The 25,962-nt window shown below is 48.4% G+C and overlaps 1 protein-coding gene across 10 annotated transcripts in view; it reads right to left on the bottom strand.

Moving 5' to 3' along the window:
• The window catches only part of ATP11A (ATPase phospholipid transporting 11A), a 184,143-nt gene that overhangs the window by 77,498 nt on the left and 80,683 nt on the right, over positions 1–25,962 (bottom strand). For all 10 annotated transcript variants that reach the window (XM_058438082.1, XM_032151380.2, XM_032151382.2 and 7 more), the window contains exon 2: positions 14,645–14,767. In XM_058438082.1, the coding sequence (XP_058294065.1) occupies positions 14,645–14,767 (123 nt within the window). The remainder of the gene's footprint in view (positions 1–14,644; positions 14,768–25,962) is intronic.

Raw genomic sequence — 25,962 nt, 5'->3', positions numbered from 1 at the left:
CACCACAGCGTCTCCTCTCCACACTTCTCATTTTGCTTCTGTAGCAGTTTCATTCAACTTCTGTGTTGAAAACAACAACGTCCCAGATGTCACGAACCTTCACTGAGTCTGGAAATAGTTTCGGAAATTTCATCTGACATGTTTTTACGCCGTAATGGAGACAGTCCACCGAAACCTGAAGAAGGTCTCACAGCCTGTGCTGCGGCCTCTGCCGTCTGTGTGTCTCTTCAACGGTGCTTATTTCAAAATCCCATTCCGAGGTGGGTTCTGGCTCCTGGAAGCCAGGAGTAGTTGTCAAATTCTCACACCAAGAACTTCTTTAATTCCAGGCTCATGAACATAAGTTATTTACAATTCAATGTAACAGCTAAAGCCTGGTACGGTCCTAAACTAACCAACATATTCTGAATTTGGTGTTTACAAATATTTCAGAGGAAATCCATGTGTGTCTTTTAAAACTTCTCTGCCTCAAGTTTCCAGTGGCTTAGAGAATATATAAGGAATTTCCATTTTCTATTCTAATTGACATTTACAAAGTGATTCTACCTTTCATAATAAAGTTCCTTAATGAGGGTAGAAACAGAGTAGTGGCTCCCCCCAGTTCATGACAACTATGGCCGTATTTTCAGTTCCCTTCTCAGGTTGACTATTAATAAAAAGGGGAAGGGGAGCTCCAGGAGAGTCTCTGGAGTTTTAAAAAAGAAACTAACTTTCCAGGTCCTGCCTAGGTCATCCCACCCTACCCATCCAAACACTCTTATTTTCCATGTGTTGTTTGATACCAGGTTTTTATCAGATACGTGTTTTGCAAATCTATTCTCCCAGTCAGTGTCTCTTATTTTAATTCTCTTAACTGTATTTTGCAAAGCTCAAGTTTTTAATCTTCACGAAGTCCAACTTATCAATTTTCCTTTCATGAATAGTGTTTTTGGTGTTATCCAAAAACTTGTTGCCAAACCCAAGGTCACCTAGACTTTCTTCTACATTTCTACGAGTTTCATTATTATACATTTTACATTTAGGTCTATGACTCATTTTGAGTTAATTTTTTTGAATGGTGTATGATCACTGTCTAGAGTATCATTTTTGGTGTTTTTTTTTTTTTTTTTTTTTTGCATGTCCAGTTTTTCTAGCACTATTTGTTGAAAAGAAATAGTGCTTTTCTGTCTGCCCTGAATTGCCTTTGCTCCTTTGTCAAAGATGGGTTGACGATCTGAGTAGATGGGTTGACTATCTGGGTGAATGGGTTGACTATCTGGGTGGATTTACTGGGTGGATCTACTCCCAGGCTCTCTATGATGTTTAATTGATCTATTTGTCTATTCTTTTTTTTTTTTCTTGAGATGGAGTCTTGCTCTGTCGCCCAGGCTGGAGTGCAATGGCACGATCTCGGCTCACTGCAAGCTCTGCCTCCTGGGTTCATGCCATTCTCCTGCCTCAGCCTCCAGAGTAGCTGGGACTACAGGCACCCACCACCACGCCCAGTTAATTTTTTTTGTATTTTTAGTAGAGACAGGGTTTCACCATGTTAGCCAGGATGGTCTCGATCTCCTGACCTTGTGATCTGCCCGCCTTGGCCTCCCAAAGTGCTGGGATTACAGGCATGAGGCACTGCACCCGGCCGCTATGTGTCTGTTCTTTCAGCAACTGTCTTGATTACTATAGTTTTACACTAAGTCCTAAAGTTGGCTAGTGTCAGTTCTCCAACTTGGTTCTTCAATACTGCGAGGCTATTCTGGGTCTTTTGCCTTTCCATATAAATGTAGAATCAGTTTGTTGATATCTACAAAGTAACTTGCTGGGAATTTGATTAGGATTGTATTGAATCTATAGGTCAAAGTGGGAAGAACTGGTATCTTAAAAACATGGAGTTTCCCATCCATGAACATGGAACATCTCTCCATTGACTTAAGTCTTCTTTGATTTCATTACAATTTTGTCGTTTTCCTTACCTAGACCTTGTACATTCTTGTTAGATTTATACCTATGTAATTTGCTGGGTGGGGGGATAAACGTAAATAGTGTTGTTTTAAATTTCAAATTCCAATTGTTCGTTGCTGGCATATAGGATAGTGATTAATTTTTCAATCCTGCAACCATGCTATAATCGCCTGTAACATCCAGAAGTTTTTTTGTTATTGTTGGTTCTTTGGGATTTTCTGCATGGACAATCATACCACTTGTGAACAAAGATAGTCTTATTCCTTCCTTCCCAATCTGTACGCCTTTTATTCCCATTTCTACTCTTACTGTATTAGCTAGGATTTCCAGTACAATGCTGAATAGGAACAGTGATGAGGGATTTTTTGCCTTTTTTCCAAACTTAGAGTGAAATCATCTAGTTTTTCACCATTAAGTATGATGTCAGCTGTAGGGCTTTTTGTAGATGCTCTTTATGAAGCTGAGGAAATTCCCCTCTGTTCTTAGTTTGCTGCAATACATGAGTGGGCAGTGAATTTTGTCAAATTCTTTTTCTGCACCTATTGATATAATCATGTAAGTTTTCTTTTTTAGCCTGTAAATATTATGGGTTATATTAGTCGATTTTCAAATGTTGGAGCAGCCTTGCATACCTAGGATAAACCCACTTGGTCATGGTGTATAATTCTTTTTATACATTGTTGAATTCGATTTGCTCATATTTTATTGAGAATTGTTGCTTCTATGTTCATGAGAAATATTGGTCTGTGATATCGTCTTTCTGGTAGTATCTTTTTCTGGTTTTGGTTTTAGGGTAATGCTGGCCTCATAGAATGAATTAGAAAGTGTTCCTTCTGCTTCTATTACCGGAAAGAGATTGTAGAGAATTGATTTTTTTTTTTTTTTCCTTAAATGTCTGGTAGAATTCACCAGTGAAAACATCTGAGTCTTGTGCTTTCCGTTTTGGAAGATTATTAATTATTAATTCCATTTCTTTAATTGATGTAGGCCCACCTAGATTATATTTCTCCTTGCTTGAGTTTTGGTAGATAGTGTTTTTCAAGGAAGTGGTCAATTTTACTAAGTTACCAAGTTTATGGGTGTAGAGTTGTTCATAATATTCCTTTTAATCTTTTTATTAGCCATGTTACCAGTAGTGATGCCCCTCTTTTATTTCTGATGTTTGGAATTTGTGTCTCTTTTCTTTTTCCCTCGTTTAGCCTGGCTAAAGGTTTATTGATTTTATTGATTTTTTTCAAAGAACCAGTTTTTGATGTTTAAAATTTCCTCTGATTTCCTGTTTTCAGTTTCATTAATTTCTGTCCTAATGTTTATTGGTTTTTTTTTTTTTTTTTTAAGTTTCCTAATGTTGAAGCTTGTTGATTTTGGATCTTTCTTCTTTTCTAATCTATGTAGTCAATACTACAAATTTCCCTCTAAGCACTGCTTTTCCTGCATCCCACAAGATTTGATAAGTTATATTTTAATTTTTGTTTAACTTAAAATATTTTTATGCCTCTTGAGACTTCTTTGATTCATGTGTTATTTAGTAGTGTTTTGTTTAATCTCCAAATATTTTGGGATTTTCCAGTTAACTTTGTTATTTATTTATTTCTAGTTTAATTCTACTGCGGTCTGAAAGAGTACTTGGTATGACTTCTATTCTTTGAAAATGTGCTAAGGTGTATTTTATGGCCCAGAATGTGATCTGTCATGGCAAATGTTCCATGTGAACTTGAGAAGAATGTGTGGTCTGCTATAGTTGAATGAAGTATTTTATAAATTGTCAGGCCTCTGAGCCCAAGCTAAGCCATCATAACCCCTGTGACCGGCATGTATACATCCAGATGGCCTGGAGCAACTGAAGAACCACAAAAGATGACATTCCACCATTGTGATTTGTTCCTGCCTCACCGCAACTAATCAACAGACCTTGTGATATTCCCACCCGGACAATGAGTCTCATGACCCCCCACCCTGCACCTTGTGACCCCCGCCCCTGCTCACAAGGGATAACCACCTTTAACTGTAATTTTCCACTACCTACCCAAATCCTATAGAACTGCCCCACCTCCATCTCCCTTTGCTGACTGACTCCTTTCTCAGACTCAGCCCACTTGCACCCAAGTGAATAAACAGCCTTGTTGTTCACACAAAGCCTATTGGTGGACTCCCTTCACAAGGACATGCATGACATACATGTCCATTAGGTCCAAGGGACTGATGGTGCTGTTCAGTTCAACTGCGTCCTTACTGATTTTCTGCCTGTGGACAGAGGTGATGAAGTGTCCAAATAAAACAGTGGATTTTCTTTCCCTTTCCAATTCTATCCTTTTTTCCTCACATATTTTGACCCTCTGTTGTTACAGAGACATTAAGAATTGTTATGTTGTCTTGGAGAACTGACCTCTTTGTTGTTCAGCAATGCCCCTCTTTATCCCTGGTAACTTCTCTTGTTCTGAAGTCTGCTTTGTCTGAAATTAATATAGCTAATCTTGTGTCCCTTTGAGTAGTAGTAGCATGGTACATCTTCCTCTATCTCTTAAACCTGTGTTTTTAGATCTAAAGTGGCTTTCCTGCACACAACATATAGTTAGGTCTTGTTTTTTCTATTCTGACAGTTTCTGTATTTGGTTTATTTAGACAATTCACACTTAAAGTGATTATTAATATAGCTAAATTAATATTTACCATATTTGTAACCGACTTTTGTTCCTTTCTTCATAGTCTTTGTTTCTTTTGTGACTTCTACTCTTTTCCTGCCTTCTTGAGTTTTAATTGAGCATTTTATGTGACTGTTTTCTCTCCTGTCTTAGAATATCAACTATACTTATTATTATTTTTTTTAAATTACTTAGTGGTTGCGCTAGAGGCCACCATATATGCCCACTCTCACATAACCCGCACTGTGTGTGGTGCAGAGTTCTCGCAACAGCACACCCAGTTCCTTCTCCTGCCCCCCAGGACACTTCTGTCATACATTTCATTCACCCCTAAGCAATCACCACTGAATAAGTGCTATTATCATGCTGAATAAAGTACTCTCTGTTAGACCAATTAAGAACACAAAAAGCAAGCTGGGTGCTGTGGCCTGTAATCCTAGCACTTCAGGAGGCTGAGGCAGTGGATCACTTGAGCCCAGAAGTTCTAAACCTGCCTGGGCAACATGGTGAGATCACGTCTCTTAAAGAAATAAAAAACAACAACAAAGCAAAATATTTAATTGTACTACCTTCACTTACTCCTTCTTGCTATGGTTTGAATGTGTCCCCTCCAAAATTCAAGTGTTGCCAATGTGACAACTAGTCACGGACCCAGGAGGTGCCGCCTTCAAGAGGTGATTCCGCCATGTGGGCTCCTCCCTCATGAATGGGATTAGGTGCCTGTATCAAAGGGCTTGGCAGAGGGAGTTTGCCCCTTTGCCCTTTTGCCTTCTGCCACATAAGGACACAGCCTTCCCCCCCTCCAGAGGATGCAGTGCTTAAGGAGCCATCTTAGAAGCAGAGACGGGGCCCTCACCAGACACCAAACCTGCCAGTGTCTTGATATTGGACTTCCCAGACTCTAGAACTGTGGGGGAAATCAATGTCTCTTCTCTATAAATTACCCAGTCTGTGGTATTCTGTTGTAACAGCACAAAAAAACTCACACTTTAATGCTCTGTTCTCTCCTAAGTAGACCTGAATTTCTGACCTATATAATGTTCCTTCTTTCTGATGAACTTCTTTTAACATTTCTTGCAAGGGAGGTCTACTGGCGATGAATTTCCTCAATTTTTGTTTGTCTGAAAAAGTCTTTATTTCTCCTTCATGTATGAAGGATAATTTTATGAGATACAGAATTCTGGGTTGCTGGCTTTTTCTTTCAACACTTCAAATATTTTACATTATTCTTTTCTTCCTTAGATGGTTTCTGGAAGAAAGTTTGATGTAATTCTTACCCTTGTTTCCCAGCAGGTAAAATGTTCATTTCCTCTGGCTTCTTTCAAGATTTTTTCTGAGTCCAATTTTCTGCAATTTAAATGTGATATGTCTAGGTGTACCCTTTTAAAAAAATTTATTCTGCTTTTGTATTTATCTCTGAGCTTCCTGAATCTACAGTTTGGCATCTGCCATTAATTTTGGAAATAGCCACTTTTACTGAAGATATTTCTTCTCTCTTCTTTTGGTTTCTTCATTATGCATATATGCTTTACCTTTTTTTTTTTTTTTTTTTGAGATGGAGTTTTCACTCTGGCTGCCCAGGGTGGAGTGCAGTGGTGCTATCTTGGCTCACTGCAACCTCTGCCTCCCAGCTTCAAGGGATTCTTGTGCCTCAGCCTCCCAAGTAGCTGAGATTACAGGCACCTGCCACCACACCTGGCTAATTTAAAAAAAAATTTTTTTATGTTTTGTATTTTCAGTACAGTCGGGGTTTCACCATGTTGGCCAGGCTTGTCTCAAACTCCTGACCTCAGGTGATCTGCCCACCTTAGCCTCCCAAAGTGCTAGGATTACAGGCGTGAGCCGCCGTGCCTGGCCTGCTTCACCTATTGTAATTGTCCACAGTTCTGTTTCTTCATTCTTTTTTCCTCTTTGCTCTTCAGTTTGGAAAGTTTCTACAGACATGTCTCAAGGTCACAGGTCCTTTGCACACCACATCAGTCTCTGAGCAGCCTGTATTATAAATCCCCGACGTGGCTAGGGCAGGTGTATGATTCTGTGGGCATGTCTCAAGCTCACAGGTGCTTTGACACCACATCAATCTCTGTACAGTCTGTATTATAAATCCCCAATGTGGCTAAGCCAGGGGTATAATTCTATGGGCATGTCTCAAGCTCACAGGTGCTTTGACACTGCGTCAATCTCTGTACAGTCTGTATTATAAATCCCCAATGTGGCTAGGGCAGGTGTGTGATTCTATGGGCATGTCTCAAGGTCACGGGTCCTTTGACACCGCGTCAATCTCCGTACAGTCTGTATTATAAACTCCCAAAGTAGTCAGGACAGGTGTATGAGTTTCTTATGCTGCTATAACAAATTCCACTTTGTGACTTAAAACAACACAAATTTATTATCTTACTGTTCTGGAGGTCAGAAGTTTGGAATGGGTTTCACTGGGTCAAAATTAAAGTATCAGCAGGGCTGGTTCCTTCCTGGAGGCTCCAGGGAGAAACTTTTCTTGCCTTTTCCTGCTTCCTGCAGAGGCTGCCTGTATCCTTTGGTCCCCTTCAACCTCTGAAGCCAGTCGTGACTCAGACCGTCTCTGTTCGGCCTCCCTCTTCCACTTACGAGTGCCTCTGTGGTTACTTTTGGCCACATGAATAGTTCTATAATCACCTCCCTATTTTTATGTCAGCCGTTTGGCAATCTTGATTCCCTGGTCACAGCCAGTGACACAGTCAGAGGTTCTGGGGATCAGGATGTGGACGTCTGTGGGAGGCCATGCTTCTGCCTGCCATACTAGCTTTTCTTAAGGGAATGCAACCAAATTGAGAACCAAAAGGCAAGAGCTCAGGACGGAAAAGTGGCCGTACCAACTGAGACAGAGTACAGAACACATGGCTAGCTCTTCATTCCTTTTGTTTCTCATTCAGAAAAAAAGCAAAAACTCCAGATTGCCAATAAAAGTATAGGCACTTTCTTCCTTTACAAAAACCACAATCTTAATTCTCAATTTACTAACCCCACCTCAAGATAATTTAGGTACTCTATGAAATTCTGGAAATATTTACTCTTTAGCATACTATGAAACACACAGACTTCAGAGTCAGTCCCCACATTCGATCCTGGCCCTGCCATTTAAAAACCATGTAAACTTCAGCAAATTATTTAATGATTCTGAGCTCTAGTTTTCTTGTGTATACAACTTGGCAAACATTATACATGTGATCGATCTTTTTAAATATTTGAGAAAGATATATTTTGTCTCAAATGGGCCATAATGAAAAAGTCAGTTACTCTCCATTAACTTTTAAAAGGACGCATTAAAGAAATACCTTAGCCCATCCGTGTGAGGCCAGTCTTGCTTTCCAGCACCCAAGCCAACAAATTTATTATAATTAAACGTTTCCACAAATTTCTATAATACATCATTCGGTAACAAAGTCACATTAATGAAAAAAGAGTCTACTTAAAATTCCACCTTTCATTTACTGAAGTACTTTCAGATGAAAAGTACACGCTGTCCAGGATTCCTTCTAAAGGACCCTTGGAACTAAAGTGAAGGTGCAGATGCAACAGGCTGGCCACAAGCTGGGAACCCTGACAGTGGAGATGAGCCACAGAGATTTACAATGCTCCTCTCTATGGTTTTGAAAGTTCCCATGTTACACGAGGAAGTTTTGGTAATATTTATGAGATAAAATATGATCTGCAATCCTTCCAAACATGCAGATCTACTTCCATCAGGCCTGGAAGGCTGTGCAAACTCATGGACTTGCCATAATTTATTTATTTATTTATTTTGAGATGAAGTCTCACTCTGTCACCCAGGCTGGAGTGCAGTGGCGCCATCTCGACTCACTGCAACCTCCGCCTCCCAGGTTCAAGCGATTCTCATGCCTCAGCCTCCCGAGTAGCTGGGATTACAGGCACCCCACCACGATGCCCGGCTAATTTTTGTATTTTTAGTAGCGACGGGATTTCACCATGTTGCCCAGGCTGATCTTGAACTCCTGACTTCAGGTGATCCACCTGCCTCGGCCTCCCAGAGTGCTGGAATTATAGGCGTGAGCCACCTCGCCTGGCTGGCCCTTGCCATTTTGAATGTGACTGTACAGCTTTGGAATTTGAAACCACCTGCACGACTGCTTTATTCTTTTCTTCAGACAGGGTCTTACTCTGTCTGTCACCCAGGCTGGAGTGCGTTGGCACAATCTCAGCTCACTGCAACCTCTGCCTCCTGGGTTCAAGCGATTTTCCTGCCTCAACCTCCCGAGTAGCTAGGAATACAGGCACCCACCATCACGCCCAGCTAATTTTTTATTTTTTGGTAGAGACTGGGTTTCACCAGGTTGGCCAGGCTGGTCTAGAACTCCTGACCTCGTGATCCACCTGCCTCAGCCTCCCAAACTGCACCTGGCCTCAATTCCTTTATTCTAATCAGGCACTGAGGGCTGCAGTCGAGCCCCATGATGCGGTGTAATCTCTACATTTCACAGAGTAAGTTATTACTGCTGACCATTACTATTGTCAAAAGGAGGGTTATTAATTCCTGGTGATATCTAACAAGTGAAATCCCAATTAACTCATTTAAATGGTCATGACTGCACTGACACAGCAGTACCATCAGGACAAAATAAACTGAAATGAGCGTTTTATTCCACACATTAGAGCGAGAAAGCTGACAATGGTGGCCAGCTATCTTTTGCTCATCGTTGTTGAATTGTAAAAATATAAATATTTGCCTGGGGACACAATGTAATGTAACACTGGGCCCTTCAACTGTGATACAATCAGTAGATGTCCTCAATCCTGGGAACTCCTGGCATGAAAGCCACAGCATAGAACCAAGTGTTTTTCCTCCTACAGGAAATCTGGGAAAACCGAGTGGCGCTTGGCACCTCTCTTCACCTCCAAAGACACCATGCATTTTGCTGAATGACATGGCACAGTCATTCTTTTCATTTCTCACTTGTATGACAGACGCCATAGCCAGAGTCCACAGCTGCCGTGGCTCAGATTTTGGCCCTGAGCTGGAACGCCTCACTAGTGTCTGAGCCTCATGTTTCCGCCTGCCTCCTGTCCCTTGTGGAAGCCAGTCTCTGGTTTTGTGTTACTCGCCAGCAGTGTGGTGTGCAGACAGGGAAGAGCATGGCCTCACCTGGCCTGCCTCTGGCGAGACAAACCCGGGGCACTGTCCTCTGCCAGCAGCCCAGGCGCCCACAGGAGCACCTGCAAGCTGTCTGAAGCCTCAACTAGTGCTTACCTGAACACGGCTCCAGCACCACGGGGCCCACCTGACAGTCCTGAAAACAGCGGGGACACCGGACACCCATCTGCTTGGGACAACGAGCCACTCGCATGGAACTGAAGTCACTCTTTCATTTATGACCGGGAGGCAGGGATGCAAAACACAGAAAATTATGCCAGGACGGTGGATTACTGATGGTGGAAATCTGTGAGCACCCAGAGGGGCTGTTAAGAAAAGCGCCCCGGACGGGCACGGTGACTCACGTCTGTAAACCCAGCACTTTGGGAGGCTGAGGTGGGCGAATCACCTGAGGTCAGGAGTTCAAGACCAGCCTGGCCAACAATGGCAAAACCCCGTCTTTGCTAAAAACATAAAAATTAGCTGGGTGTGGTGGTGGGCACCTGTAGTTCCAGCTACTCGGGAGGCTGCGGCAGGAGAATCACTTAAACCCGGGAGGTGGAGGTTGCAGTGAGCCAGGATCGCGCCACTGCACTCCAGCCTGGGCGCAGATAGAGACTCTGTCTCAAAAATGAAAAGAAAAGGGCCCCGGCTCTGCGGAAGGAAGTCCAAGCCCAGCGCCAGACTACAGGCGCCATATCCTCTTCTGTGGCCTCAGGCACATGACTGAGCTCTAAGCCTCAGCTTCTTCATGAAAACATTGGGAATAATCAGTATTGGTGGGCTCACACGGTTGTTTTAGAGATTACATGATATAATAAACATGGAAATCATTTATACAAATATAAGTCATGAAAACACTGGCTATACCTACGAATTGCAGAGGGAATTTTTCCTCCCCAATTACCAGAAGGATTCAACTTTCTTGAAGGCATGGAGGGACAGTATAGGCTAAGCCAAGATTTAATTCTGTAGCCTCCTGTGGGCAAAGCTGGGAACCATGTGAATTCTGTGCCCCAAAGCACAAATCTGGAAAAGGAGGCACGCAGTGATCCATCACTTTCTGGAGTTCAGGATTCCCCACGTGGAGGGTGCAAGCAGGCCTGGGGGAGCTCTGCACAACACAGGAAGCAGGGAACGGGGCATGCTGGGCTGTCATTTCGGGTTGTGACACTGCCCAGTCTCTCCCCTAAGAAGGAAACAACTCTATCATCACCGATCACCAGTAACTGCACTTCTGTCAAACAGATGAGAAGTTAAAAATAACCTGACGGCATTTTCATCCCCATTACAACTTCTTCCATGACAAAGGCTTTCATCCTTTGATTTCATAAAAGCAAACTTGCTGAGAACAAGCTTCTGTGGCACTTAAAAAGTCTTAACTACTAGCATTTCTTTTTTTTAGGTAGAAATCATTTCCTCCACCACCCCAGGAAAACATAGATACATGATCGCAAATGTATTCTCCAAAATCAGTTGTAAACTTATGTCTTACAAATTAAACAGCATTTTTTTTCACACATCCTGAGCTGTTAAATGAAAACAATTGCGAGTCCTCAATTCCAGGCTCGAGAATTCCACTTTGGTTTATCTGGATCAAGGTTACTGTCAGGCCAGCTACCTGCCTAGATTCCAGACTCCAGTCTTTCTGAGGGCGTTTCCTTCCTGAGTTCCATTAGCAAAAGAGGTTATGCCGGACGTAATTTTCCCTTGAAATTACACAACCTCATCCACTTGAAACTGAGACTAAGCCACTAATCCCACCTCTGTGAAGAGCGAAGATCTCAACGCATGGGCGGATTTGAGAGCTCCCTTCTGTCCTCGGAGGCTGAGATGAAAGGCAGCCAAGTGCTCTCCTGGCCCCGCCGCACCTTCCACCTGTGCTGGACGGCGCTCCTGAGAGCCTGTTGACCCTGGTCTGTGCGTTCCTGAGTGAGTGCTTCCTGGTAGGAAGGAGACTTATGGCTTCTCAAAGGCCCTGGAAACCAGCAATAAGCCCACAAAACCCATCCTGACAACCTGCCCACCACAGGGCTTCCCGGATCAGAAACCGAAGAGACCTCACGGGGCTCCAGTTCCACAGGGAGCGGCGGAGAGGAGGGGCCCAGCCCAGGGGGAGACAGGGTAGCACAGAGCCAGGGAGCAGGGCCGGGTGGTGCGAAGCCACCAAGGCCACTGCCTGCAGGGACGTTCGAAACGGACAGTAGGAAAACGATAAAACTCGAATGATACAGCAAAGGAGTCAGGAGTCGGAGGCAGAAATCGCCATGCTCTGTTATCTCCTCCAAAACTGCCATGGGCAATCACAGGAAGCGCGGCTTCCCGCCAGCCCCAGCCAGGGGGACCAGGACCCTCCTCCGGCGCCTGGACCAAGCTCTGCCGCTGCTGCTGGTTTTTTCCCTGTGGCTCCACACGGCACCCTCATCTGCAGGGAGAAGCAGGCACGTGGGGCTGTCGGGCAAGCTCTGCCCCAGGAAGGGAGAAGCCAGCTCCCAGGAGGCGGGCTGTGTGATGCCTTCACGGCCCCCATCCGGCTCAGATGAGCCACACTGTACAGGGGGCGTCGCGGTTCCACACGCCCATCACCCGTATCCTGGAATCCCGCCCTACAAGTCCACAATGGCACCGCATGTGGACACCTGGGTGCTTCCTGCCTCTCTGTACCTCTGGGCCGCGCAGGCTGAGTTCTAAGAAATACGTTTGGGATTCATTTTGGGCTGGAGGGTGGGGGGTGGGTGAAGTACATATGAGCTTGGAAACCATCTTCAGTGAGCTCCACCTGAGACTGTGTCGACTTTACAACTTTATTAGTATTACCATTGCAGAGACAATATTTTGGATGTGATTTCTCATCAGTACATTTCTCCTTCCATGAATGATGACTAGGAAACCACCCACAGCACTTATCTGGTTGGGACTTTGTTTTTCAGCATTTATATGTCCTGTTTCTAGAGGTTAAAGCTATTAAAATTTTTTGTAATCCTGTAGTTACAAATTAAATAATCCCATAAAAAAGGCTTTGAAAAGGTGACCTTTTCTGTTGTAAAATATTCTTTAAAAATGTGCAACTCTTCAAGAGCACATAAATAATTAAGAACCACAGGGTCGACATGCCAGGATGCTTGAGTGTGAATTAAGTAGGTCTCCACAGGGGTCTACACATCAGGACACTGGGTGTGAATTAAGTAGGTCTCCACAGGGGTCTACACGTCAGGACACCCGGTGTGAATTAAGTAGGTCTCCACAGGGGTCTACACATCAGGACACCCGGTGTGAATTAAGTAGTTCTCCACAGGGGTCTACACTTCAGGACACCTGGTGTGAATTAAGTAGGTCTCCACAGGGGTCTACACATCAGGACGCCTGGTGTGAATTAAGTAGGTCTCCACAGGGGTCTACACTTCAGGACGCCTGGTGTGAATTAAGTAGGTCTCCACAGGGGTCCACACATCAGGACGCCTGGTGTGAATTAAGTAGGTCTCCACAAGGGTCTCCACATCAGGACACCTGGTGTGAATTAAGCAGGTCTCCACAGGGGTCCACACATCAGGAAACCGGGTGTGAATTAAGTAGGTCTCCACAGGGGTCCACACATCAGGATGCCGGGTGTGAATTAAAAAGGTCTCCACAGGGGTCTACACGTCAGGATGCCGGGTGTGAATTAAGTAGTTCTCCACAGGGGGTCTACACATCAGGACACCTGTTGTGAATTAAGTAGTTCTCCACAGGGGTCTACACATCAGGACGCCTGGTGTGAATTAAGTAGGTCTACACATCAGGACGCCTGGTGTGAATTAAGTAGGTCTCCACAGGAGTCTATACATCAGGAAAACCGGTGTGAATTAAGTAGGTCTCCACAGGGGTCTACACATCAGGACATCCGGTGTGAATTAAGTAGGTCTCCACAGGAAACCCAGTGCGAATTAAGTAGGTCTTCACAGGGGTCTACACATCAGGACACCTGGTGTGAATTAAGAAGGTCTCCACAGGGGGTCTACACATCAGGAAACCCAGTATGAATTAAGTACGTCTCCACAGGGGTCTACACATCAGGACGCCTGGTGTGAATTAAGTAGGTCTCCACAGGAGTTTACATGGCAGGACACCCGATGTAAATTAAGTGCGTCTACATGTGAGGACACACGTGTGAATGGTGGGCCGCCACACGCATCCCCATGTGCAGCCCGTCCATGCATGTGCCTGTGTTTAGCTCATCCATTTTGAAGGACAGTGAAGATAAATGGAGTCTGAACACAGGCACACACGTTCTGCATTACCTGGAAAGCACAGTTTACCCCGTGTTTAATGGCGGCAGCTACATTTCCACCTTATTTTTAAGACCCGTTTCCAGGTCACTCTCTGAACGTGGGAAATGTGTGTGCACTTCCACGCTCCAGTCCACGAAGAGAAACGCGCTTTGTTTAGACCGCGGCACTCTGCTCGTGCTTCCTACGCTTTGCCTGGGCTGCACCTCGTGAACAAGCTCAAAGATTTCCCCCTGGGTTTTGCTGTCCAGCCTGCGTTTGTCGGCTCTTTCTCCAGGGTGGCTGGTATCGTTTCTACCTTACCAGAGCTGAGACTCTGGCCAGGGTGGCCCATGACAAGCACATGGCCAGATGCCTCAGAAGTGGGACCTGGGTGGGGTTTGGATCCTGGACTTCAGACCCGCACTGCCTCTGTGACACGGTCACCCGAGAATGGAGACACTGCACTGTGAGCCCTGGGCAGGTGGAAAGCCTTCTGTGGGCAGTCACCGGGAGGGAGAGAGCAGCGCCCTCGGTGAGGTCCTGATCCGAAGCCCTTGCTGGGGGTGGCTGGTGGCCGTGACAGCAGGGCCAGGAGCAGAGCTGGTCTTTGAAACCGAGAAGCACTAACACCCCCCGGCAGCTGCTTTTCAGACACATCATGGACACTCAGACCCAAGCCAAGTTACCTTGGACGAGACAATCCTGTTGTCTGGGTATCTCTGTGGGATGTAGGCCTCTGTGCCCGGAGGTGGCTCCCTGTGTCCCACGTAGATGGTCCTGCTGTCCACCCAATTCTCTTCTCCTGCACACTGCGGAAAGGAGAGCAGTGTTAGGCAGCTGCCTCAGAACCCGCATCAAAGGCTCTTGCCCAGAGTGTTGCCTTGAGGCACGTTCATCGGAATGAAGCCCTGTACCTGCTGCTAAGAACATCGTTCAGGGCTGCAGGGAGACCTGGGGCCCAGCACCCCAGGCCCGAGCCACCCTGTCTTATGCAGCCCTCATGGGCCAAGGTCTTCTGGTGAGCACCAGGAGGGTCTGTGCTCCTGTGAGAGCCACACAGTGAACTCCAAAGCTGACTGCCAGTGGAAACAGCTCAGGGCGTGTACATAAGAACAGAACGCGGCCGGGCGCAGTGGCTCACGCCTGTAATCCCAGCACTTTGGGAGGCTGAGACGGGCAGATCACGAGATCAGGAGATCGAGACCATCCTGGCTAACATGGTGAAACCCCGTCTCTACTAAAAAATACAAAAAATTAGCCGGGGGTGGTGGCGGGCGCCTGTGGTCCCAGCTACTCGGGAGGCTGAGGCAGGAGAATGGCGTGAACCTGGGAGGCGGAGCTTGCAGTGAGCCGAGACTGCGCCACTGCACTCCAGCCTGGGTGACAGAGCGAGACTCCGTCTCAAAAAAAAAAAAAAAAAAAAGAACAGAACGTGTGGCCAAATCGTAAGGCTTCCAAAACAGAAGAGACAGTGATGTTGGGAAAGGTCTTCAATGGAAGAAGAAAGAAAAACTATGATATCAGGGTAGAAGGCGGGACTTGACTCCAGAGGTGGGGCTTGGACACCTGACCAGATTGAGGACTAGTGAAAACAGGGCTGGGGCAGAGGCAGCTTTCCATAAGACATGCCCGCGGTGTGCCTGTCAGTTTACCATCGCCATGGCAACAGCCAGGAGCTGCCGCCCCTTTCCATGCCAATGACCCGATCGCCTACAAGTTACATCCTTCTCCTAGAAATTTCTGCATAAACCACCCCTTAATCTGCATGCAATTAAATCTGCCCTGAGCTACTCCTCTCCGCCTATGGGGCAGCCCCGCTCTGCAGGGACAGTCAGGGAGCTGTAGCCCTGCCTCTTCAATAAAGCTGTTTTCTTCCACCTCCTGCTTGCCCTTGAATTCTTTCCTGGGCAAAGCCAAGAACCCTCCCGGTTCTTGCCCCACTGTGGGGTCACTGGCCCTGCATCTGCAGATGCATAAGAGCCGCTCACCCCTGCTGGGTGTCTGCTCAGGAGCACGGAGGCTCTCCTGCAAAGATGACGCGGGCCTGAGCATCTCTGTAGTACTCAGAACACGGTACTTGGAGGAGTTAAGGAAACAGCTCTGACAAGAAATATTTCAACAACACTCAGGCGAGCCATTTGATGTCAGCACTAAAACCACAAAAATACCTTAGCTCGTAACGGGAAATCCAAACGCCACATCTGAATACGCAGCCCTGGCCGTGGCCCCGGGCCCACCTCGGAATACGGTGCCTTAGCGTGTGGCTCTCGTCCCATGCCCCAGTTCTCTGAAGGAACTACAAGACATTAGCCTTTCTGGGGCATGAGAAACACAGCTGAAGAGAATACGGAAGCCTCTTCCATGAGGGGAACGCTGGTGCGATGGGACGGGAAGGACGAGGGGACACTGCCGTCGAAGGGCTGACGCTTGGCTGCTGGGCCACTCCTCGCCGTAGGCATGGGGATAGTTTCCCACTGAGCTTCTCACCCATGGGGGGACGCCAGCACTTTCTCAGGGTCCTGGAGCGTGAAATGACGCAACGGCAACCGAAAACGGCCAAGGGCCAGGCCCAGCACAGACACTTGTAAATGCTCGAGGCCACCTCCTCTCCGTGTGGGCTGCCCCTCGGTGCTTCAGGGAACTCCCATTTTTTGAAGCCAAAAAAGGCAGGCAGGGCCTGAACAGTCCAGAGTCCTGTCTGTATGGTGCTCTCGTTTATAAACCTCATGGGGCTGTTTCCGGACTTGTTTATGTCATCAGCTCCTCTGCTCCTCTATCAAACTCTCAGAGGAAGTCTTTCCACACTGTCCCACCCAGAACGTCCCGGACAGGAGCCGTGTGAATGTCTGCACATTTGCTTTAATAAATTCCATTGGTAATTCACCTGCAATTTCTTTTATTAGGACTCAGCTTTGCAGAAAAGTCTAAGTAAAATAAAGGAAAGAGACCGTAGCAGTCCCCGTGTGCCCCAACTGTGTTTTCAGAGATGTTCGGCTGAGACTATGAACCAGTGTTTCCACGGGGAGCCGAGGCTTCCACGGTCCTGGGGACAGACGTACACACGGCAGCCACCAGGCCAGGGAGGAACACTCCACCCTCAAATGAGCCAGATGCAGTTTTCCTCAGCGCGACCTTGGGTCGTGGCCTCCCCGCGAGCCTGCTGGCCATGCAGTAGCCGTCATCCTAGACTCAAACCCAGGTGGGCAGCACAGCCCCCACTGCCCTGACCATGCCACAGCCTGGCTGCCCCTCCCCACGAGGACGGGCCCTCCTTCTCCGGGATGGGTCTCCCTGCCTGACGGGGGCCTTCCCTGCTGTCTCTGTGTTGTGGTGAAGCCAACAAACCAAAGGGATGTGGACTTTAAAAGCATCCTAAGAGCTTCATAAATAAACTGCTGCCTATAAAGGCTAAGAAAAGTCCCTGGCTCCTTTGTTTTCACAGAACATAGCCAAACAGATGCTTCTCATTCTCGTGCAATCAGGAAATTGCACTGAATAAGACATAAGTGAACCAGAAAAAGAGAGAAAAGCATACAGATATCTTTTAATACAAAAGTGAAAATCCTAGAAACTTTCTTCTAACCTTCAAAGACAGCAGCTGAATTTCAGGAGTGGCCACGAGCCCAGACACTGGTTTGGAAAGCTGAACGCTTCCCTGGAGCCGTGTGGCACCGCCCACGCCACAGCGAGCCCACGCTTGCCGGTCGCTTCCAGCCAGCAACGAAGGGACCCCGTCTCATGGAGGAACGATCAGGATGAATGGACGAAGTCCACTCCATAGTCTCAACGCCGGCGAGCAGACGTTTATCATTAAATAATTACATCAAAAACAACTCAGATACAGCCCGAGTGTAGTGACGTTTAAACCGACACAAGTAGGAATGACTATTTTTGTCTGTGCCACGGCATCAGAAAACAGGCTGCCTGCCAACATGCAGTGGGCGTTGCCTGGCAAGTGGGCTACCCTGCCTGACGGCCTCGTCAGCGTAACAGACACCACATTGGAACAGGAAAGGACCCGAGGCCATGAGGTCACTTAGACGGCCTCACCCAGGGCATCGGGAAGGTCGGAAACGTGAGCGTCTCTTCGGGTTCACACTTCAAACCAAAGGGAGCTCTTTGTGTTGTATTCTCCACAAATGTTCAAATTCTTTTTTTTTTTTTTTTTTTTGCAAAGTGAAAGCAAGTTTATTAAGAAAGTAAATGAATAAAAGAACGGCTACTCCATAGACAGAGCAGCCCACAAATGTTCAAATTCTAGGAAGACTAAACTGCCCAAAAGGAACAGAGCCGAAAACATGCTGGACCCCCAGAGGATACAGACAGTCACAAACGGTGGCCTGGGGACAGGACACCCAGTCCCTGCTGCTCACTGGCTCTGTAGCTGCGGCTGCTTCACAACACGTGTCTCTGTCAAATGTCGTCAGCAGCGACACAAAGGGATTAGGAGGCCCAACTTTCGTGGTCCTTCCAGCCCTAAGATTCTGGTTCTCTGTACAGTTAGCAATGAAAACAAATGCAGGAGCCTCAATCATGTAACTTCTGAACCTCACCAGTCTTGAATCCAGGGCCAGACATGCTGTGCATAAACGGGGGCATAAACAAAACGGGGTCCCTGCTGGGCACGGTGGCTCATGCCTGTAATACTAGCACTTTGGGAGGCCAAGGCAGGTGGATCGCTTGAGGCCGGGAGTTCAAGACCAGCCTGGCTAACATGGTGAAACTCCATCTCTAATAAAAAAAAAAAAAATACAAAAATTAGCCGGGCATGTGGGCACCTGTAGTCCTAGCTACTTGGGAGGCTGAGGCAGGAGAATCACTTGAACCCAGAGGTGGAGGCTGCAGTGACAAAATGCCGCCTCTGCTCTCCAGCTTGGATGACAGAGTGAGGCTCCGTCTCAAAAAAACAAACAAACAAACAAAAGAAGGGGTCACACCACACGGGGCTGTTTTCAGGATTGAGAGTAAAGACATGGGTAGTCCGGAAGCTCTCCAGGACAGGAGGATGGAGACTCCAGCCTCTCTCTCTCTCTGCATTCCCAGACAGGATCAGCAACACAGCTCAGCCAGCCCCGTGCAACTCCTCCCAGCAGAACCCACCCACGGCCAGAGGCTTCCATCAGCAAAGCAAAGCTGAAACCAGGCACCAAACTGTCTATGTCAAGTAGCAGGTTTCCTAATGACTCATTAACAACCCATTGTCCAAACTGCATCGAGAAAGCCACGTGGCATGTCCCCTGGAGGGCGGGCATCAAGTTCCAGCTGAAGTAAAAATCTACCCTGTGCTGATGGAACTGACCATAGGACACAAACCAACCAAGGGAAACATCTTGAGCAACTCCTGGTGGGGCACAAAAAATTCGGCGAGAAGGTTCACAGCTGTGCTGTTCATGGAAGACAAAGGTGGCAGCCTCCAAATGCGTCCACTGATGAAGGGATACACGGAAGGAAGGAAGCGCCGACGCCCACACCAACACGTGTGGGGCCAGAAAGCATCCCCCGTGTGAAGCAACACCGTGTTTGCACGTGAAGCACTTGTGTTTGCACACGTGTTTGCACATGAACACCGTGTTGTGAGTCCATTCTGAGGAAATGCCCAGAAAAGGCGAATGCAGAGACGGGGGCTGCCGGGGGCTGGGCGAATGGCTGCCGACGGCCTCTGCCCGGGGGATGAAAACCTGGGTAGGAAGGTAGTGGTGGGTGCACGACTCTGAATATTTTCCAGTTGGAACCAACGGATTGCATGCTTTAAAAGGGAGGGTTTTATGGTATGTGAATTATACCTCAGTAGAAATGTTATAAATGTTTTTGCCAAATGACAGGCATGCATGGTTTACACACGAGATCGTTTCCACACTTTCTCACGCTAGAAACCTAACAGTCATCTTGGCATCAACAGGTATCACTCATCTGTACAACTACCACCATCAAACTTGCTCTGATTTTCAGCTTGCCTTTGGTTTAATGCTTTAATGACTCAAGCGATTTTCTTTACTACCTTAGAGGAAAAAGTCATTCTTTTTTTTTTCTTTTTAAGGAGACAGAGTTTTGCTCTCATCGCCCGGGCTGGAGTGCAATGGCAAAATCTCAGCTCACTGCAACCTCCACTTCCAGGTTTAAGCAATTCTCCCGCCTCAGCCTCCCTAGTAGCTGGGATTACAGGCAAGCACCACCACGTCCAGCTAATTTTGTATTTTTAGTAGAAATGATGTGTTGGCTAGGCTAGCCTCGAACTCCTGACCTCGGGTGATCCACCCGCCTCAGCCTCCCAAGGTGCTGAGATGACAGGCGTGAGCCACCGCGCCCGGCAGGAAAAGTCATTCCTAGATGTCAGAAGTGCTTCTCTGTTTCAGTCTTCCATGTAAATTCTAGAAACTTAGATATAAAGCTCTTCCTGAAAATCTCCAAGGAAGTGAAAACTATTTACTTTGAAACAATAATTAATTCCTTTTTTTAGAGATGGGGTATTGCTGCACTGTCCCGGCTGAAGCACAGCAGCTACTCCTCACTCCAGCAGCTACTCACTCCAGCAGCTACTCCTCGCTCCAGCAGCTACTCCTCACTCCAGCGGCTACTCCTCACTCCAGCAGCTACTCCTCACTCCAGCGGCTACTCCTCACTCCAGCGGCTCCTCACTCCAGCAGCTGTTCACAGAGACAACTACAGTGCACCATAGCCTTGAACTCCTGGGCTCAAGCAATACTCCCTGTGCAGCCTCCCAAAGCACTGAGACTGCAGGCATGCCACCATGCCCCAAATTACCTCAACTTAGAATGTATTTCTAGCTACCTCAGTGCAACTCTGAGAAGAGTTACAAGGTTTTGGCCCTGTTGCCATTTCTTACACAGCATAACTGCATGGGAGCTGGAGTGTGCCGGGGCTTTCAAAGCCGCTGACCTGGACCACCACCCTCACAGAGCCACTCAGCTCAGCAAACCTCTGCCTACTGCACCTGACACACTGATGAGAGGCACGTGGAGGCTGCGAGGCCTTGGGGCCTCCGGTGAGCTTTCTGTCCACCACATTAGCTGCTCACCTGGTGGCTAAAAAATACATTTTTGCAAAAGGTATGTGTGGTATGATGCTAAACATGCCTGTCTGTCTCATTTCCACGGCTCACACGGAGGCTGTAGAAGAAGGAACAGGAAGGAGTGCCACAGGGTTGGGGAAACAGGAAAATGGACCGCAGCATGCCTTCCAGACAGAGGCGCCCACACATGGGCTGTGCCTTCTTCCGGGCCAGGACCAGGCCTCTCTGTGCAGGGTGCCATGAGAGCACCTCCAAGAGGAATTCCATGTCTGGAGTTGGGGGAGAAAGGCACAGTGAGCGGCGCGTGGGAAGCGTGGGGGAAGGGGCGGCAGGGCTTCCCGGCTGCATGGAGGCCATGGGGGAGGAAGTCTTACGTCCCTTCTCCTAATATGTGTGCTCAGGACACGGCACTGCACAGTGTCCTGGCCGCCTTCCCGCCCATCTTCCGGCAGGAGGGGGCTTCGCAGAGGGGCAGCTGTAACCGCATAGCACAGGAGCCTCAGAGAAAATGTCACCACAAATTACATCAATGCAGCTACTGGGCAGCCTCTGTGGCTCCTTCCCTTAATTATTATGTTATTATTATTATTATTATTATTTTTGAGACGAAGTCTTGCTCTTGTCCCCCAGGCTGGAGTGCAATGGCGTGGTCTTGGCACACTGCAACCTCCGCCTCCCGGGTTCAAGCCATTCTCCTGCCTCAGCCTCCCAAGTAGCTGGGATTACAGGTGTGTGCCACCACACCTGGCTAATTTTTGTATTTTGAGTAGAGACTGGGTTTCACCATGTTGGCCAGGCTGGTCTCGAACTCCTGACCTCAGGTGATTTGCCCACCTCGGCATCCCAAAGTGCTGGGATTACAGGCGTGAGCCACCATGCCCAGCCTTAGTTATTTTTTTAAAGATAGTTTTGACCTTTGGGATTGATCCACTGCTGCCTGAAATCACAGTCTTTGTGCACATGCCTGGCAGTGTGGCTTTCTGACAGGTGCCCAGCACCTGTGTTCAGTGGTTGAGGAAAATTTCCCCAAGCAGCAAACACCCCTGAGGCAAAAAAACCCCCCAAGGAGCAAACACCCCATGGCCCCTGCCACAGGAGCATGAACTCTAAACCTGTGGTGCAGAGAGGCTCAAGGGGCGAGATGCTGCGTTTCAGAAGATCTACCATGCGACACTCTCAGTGTGCCCCACAGCATTTGGTCAGATATTAGTCCCAGGCCAGGAGCTGGAGCCTCTCACCCGACAGGTCATCTCGGCCAGTCGTGGGGGCTCAAGCCTGTAATCCCAGCACTGTGGGAGGCCAAGGTGGGTGGATCACCTCAGGTCAGGAGTTTGAGACCAGCCTGGCCAATATGGCAAAACCTCGTCTCTACTAAAAATACAAAAATTAGGCAGGAATGGTGGTACATGCCTGTAGTCCCAGCTACTTGGGAGGCTGAGGCAAGGAGAATGGCTTGAACCCGGGAGGTGGAGGTTGCAGTGAGCCAGGATAGTCCGCTGCATTTCAGCCTGGATGACAGAGTGAGACTCTGTCTCAAAAAAATAAATAAAATAGAATTTACTATTGCTTCCCATTTGACAGAGCGCGACACCAAACCCAGAACCCTTGCTACGCGGTCGGAGCACAGCGTGCAAACTCACACCCGATCAATCATCCAGATGGTTTAGGCAGCGTTCAGCGTCACGCAGCACAGACACCTGCCTTTTGAGGGGCAGCACCGGCCTCGCTGGCCCTGTGACACTCCCCGCATTTCCCCGTTAATAAAGCTTGGAAAGGAACAGGGCAAGAGAGAGAACGGAGCAGGCAGCATGGAGGAATTTGCTCCAACGCGCCCAGTCCGGGGATGGAAGGAGGGTCTGGGATCGGCCCTGCACTTTTGCTCACACTCAGGACACACGAGAGGGGCTGTGGGGAACTGTCAAGGATGTGGCCGACTCAGCAGCCCCAAGGCGTGCCTTCACACAGACGGTCTCGCTTCAGGACGAGCAACGGATGTCAACATGAATCCCCGTGGAAATAAACGACGGCCACCGGAACAAGCAGCAGCAGCCACGGACTCTGAGCCTGCAGGTCAGCTGCCTCCACGGGCTCCCAGGGACTCCAGCCAGGCCAGGGAGGCGGGAAGGAGTCCAGGGAAGAGGGCTGGGAGGGCAGCTGTGGGCCTGACGGGCATGCGCTCACGCCTGGGAGGTGCAGCATCCTGTGGGGCTGGCAAGGGGAGAAGGGGACAGGGGCGTATTTGCTGTTCTCTGGCTGACCCCAAGTTGGAACTGGGGGCAGAAACTAGGCTGTCGTGAACTAAGTCGCGCCCACCCTGTGCCAGGGCCATGGAGGTGTGGGCTGGGCTTCCCTGGTCACAAGTGGCTCAGCCACTGTCCCTCTTCAGGAAGGATGACACCGCTCCAGATACGCCCACTCACAGGCGGAGGGGGGCATTATGAAATAATTCAAACATGCAGAAAACTGGAGTAAGGAAATAAATCACCCAGATTTCACAAATGTTAACATTTTTGCTATATTTGTACCAACCAATTTTTTTCTTACAGAAATAAATTTAAAATATAGATTTTTTATGTAAGTCATTTGAAAGTATTCGCCTCCTTCTTTTTAAAAATTCTGGCAATGTGTAAGTAGGAGAGGAGAAAACTGCAGTTACCTAACACCCCTTTAGAGGAGGCATGTCCTGGAGGCCCCAAGCTGCGGGGCCAAAAGCACCCTGAAGCCGCCAGGAGGGGCTCCTCCTGTCAGCGGCCCCCCAACCGTGGAAGCCCGCCTGTGTGCATCCCATGCCTCCCGCTGTGTGGCAGGAAGGAAGAGGACGCGGCTAAGGCAGAGTCGGATAACGAGCCCTTCAGCAGAGAGGGGTGCTGTCTGCAGCATCTTCACAGCAGAGCTTCACGCCGTGTTCTGCCAACCCCACTGGAAGAAGAAACACCTAGAAGCTACGCAGCCAGCCCACGGGTACTTCACCTGCACATCAAGGGCCTGCCTCAAAGCAGGGAAAGACTGATAAACTGAGTCACACCAAACGCTGTTAGCTCTCTAAGCAAGTGCAAGCAAGACCCCCACGGGCAACCCACTCGCTGTCCTTCAGATGCCACATCCGAGGCACACACTGCAGCCTGCTGGCCTTGCCGCCTACCCTGAGGAGGTGGGACACACCGAACAGCAAAGCCTCCATTCCCTAGGGTCCTGCAACTCTGCAGCTCCCGTGACGGGGGAAGGTGGGAGGAGCCGCTCACACACACAGCCTCACAGGCCAACGACGCTTTTCCCCGATGCCAGCAGACGTGTGTGTCGCTTAGCCATTCTGACACACACAGGGCAGCGATAGAAAAGGCCCAAAGGAAAGAGTGTTCATTCAGACCTGACCCAGAGACCCAGGGCTCTCACACTCTGAGACTGTGACCTGGGATGAGAAATGCGTTGTAAGTCACCATGCAGTCCGGGCTGTGCGTGCAAACACAGAAAGGCGGAGCCTCCCGTCTGCTCAGTCTGGTCCCCTGCTCTGGTTCTGCACGCCTTTCAGGGCTGCTTTACCTCGAAATGAGCTGCAACTGTGATCTGGTACACGTCTTTTGTGAGTGGGTGCAGCACATCGCACATTTGCAATTTGTAAGTTGGAATCTCACCCTCTCCTGAGAGTCCCTGATTAAAATAGTTACTGGAATGGGATCTATGTTCTTCTAAAGTATCATCATCTCCCATTTCTCCAAATATAATAAACACGGCCCAGGCTTGACATCTTCTCAAGGGCGTCACCCAGGAAGACATGGTCCTCAACCACCCTCTTCTAATCTCTGCAACTGGAGATAGCGGAAGCTTTGATGTAAGACACCTGGCTTCCAGTTTAGAACCGATGACTTACGAAACCTGGGAGGCGTCAGCTGATTTTACAAGTAAAGAAAAATCCTAGCACCAGACCCAAGTAAAATTTGCTTTCATAAAAGTTCTGTTAAAAAACGAGTAAAATCAAAATAGCCTGTGGTCTATCCTTTGTATTGGACATTTCCTAGAAGGCTGCAACCTTCGGCCACAATGCTTAGCCAGGTTCTCTCTCCTCCAGACACAGGAGGGAATTCCTAGTTCCCCTTGAGAGATGGACGGGAAGCAGTGAGGCAGCAGGCACTGGGTTCGAGGAGCTGGGGTTCTTTAATGCCTTCGACCACTCTGTGAGTTCCTCAGGGACCCCTTCTCTTCCCAAGGCAGCAGAGGCACAGGCAGGACTTCCCTGGGAAGGCACAAGGTGGGGTGGAGGGTGGAGGTGGCATGGAAATCCCACACAGGTGCCCCTCTCCACACCCCGTGATGCGCGTCACCCACAGACGCAGATCGCCACTCACGCACGCGGGGCGTTGGCGGCTGCCACACAGAGGGCACCACGACTAAAAACATCGTGTCCGGCTGCAGGCTGCATGGAGCCCAGCGCCACGGCTGCTATCGACAGTGTTGAGGAAGGACCAGTTACCCAAAAGAGCACAGGAAAAAAGCTGTTTCTGCAGACAAAGCCCTGGGCCTTTCCTGGGACCCCCATCCGCCACAGGGCGGCATGTTTACAAAAGGGCTACAGCTTTCCAGAGGTTCAAGGATTCCCTTCGTTTGCTCTTTCAGAGGGCAGGGAGAGTGGGGAAGGACTCCCAGTCACTGGCTGAATGCCCGGCATCGGCTTGGGACCCTTACAGCTCGGGAAAGCAAGACTCTCCCGTGGGAAGAGAAAGGCATGGTGGGTTTGGTCGAGACAGAGAGAGGCGGCGTTTCCTTTGCTCAGATTAAGCAGCAAATAAATGAAAATACATGAAAACAGAAGGGCAGGGTGACACCATGCAAACTGTTGCAGGCCAATCCAGGCCACCACTAAGCGGTTTGCAGCCTGCACTCTGTTCTGGGGGCGGCGATGGTGGGGCAGGGCAGGGCAGGAGGCGCCATAGCTCATCAGAACCCAGAGGCCATGAGAAACGGCCTCATGGCACCCTC

The sequence above is a fragment of the Hylobates moloch genome, unplaced genomic scaffold (genome assembly GCF_009828535.3).
Source record: "Hylobates moloch isolate HMO894 unplaced genomic scaffold, HMol_V3 SCAFFOLD_4, whole genome shotgun sequence".
Taxonomy (NCBI): domain Eukaryota; kingdom Metazoa; phylum Chordata; class Mammalia; order Primates; family Hylobatidae; genus Hylobates; species Hylobates moloch.
The sequence above is the reverse complement of the archived record's forward strand: the minus strand, read 5'-3'. Positions and strand labels throughout refer to the sequence as shown.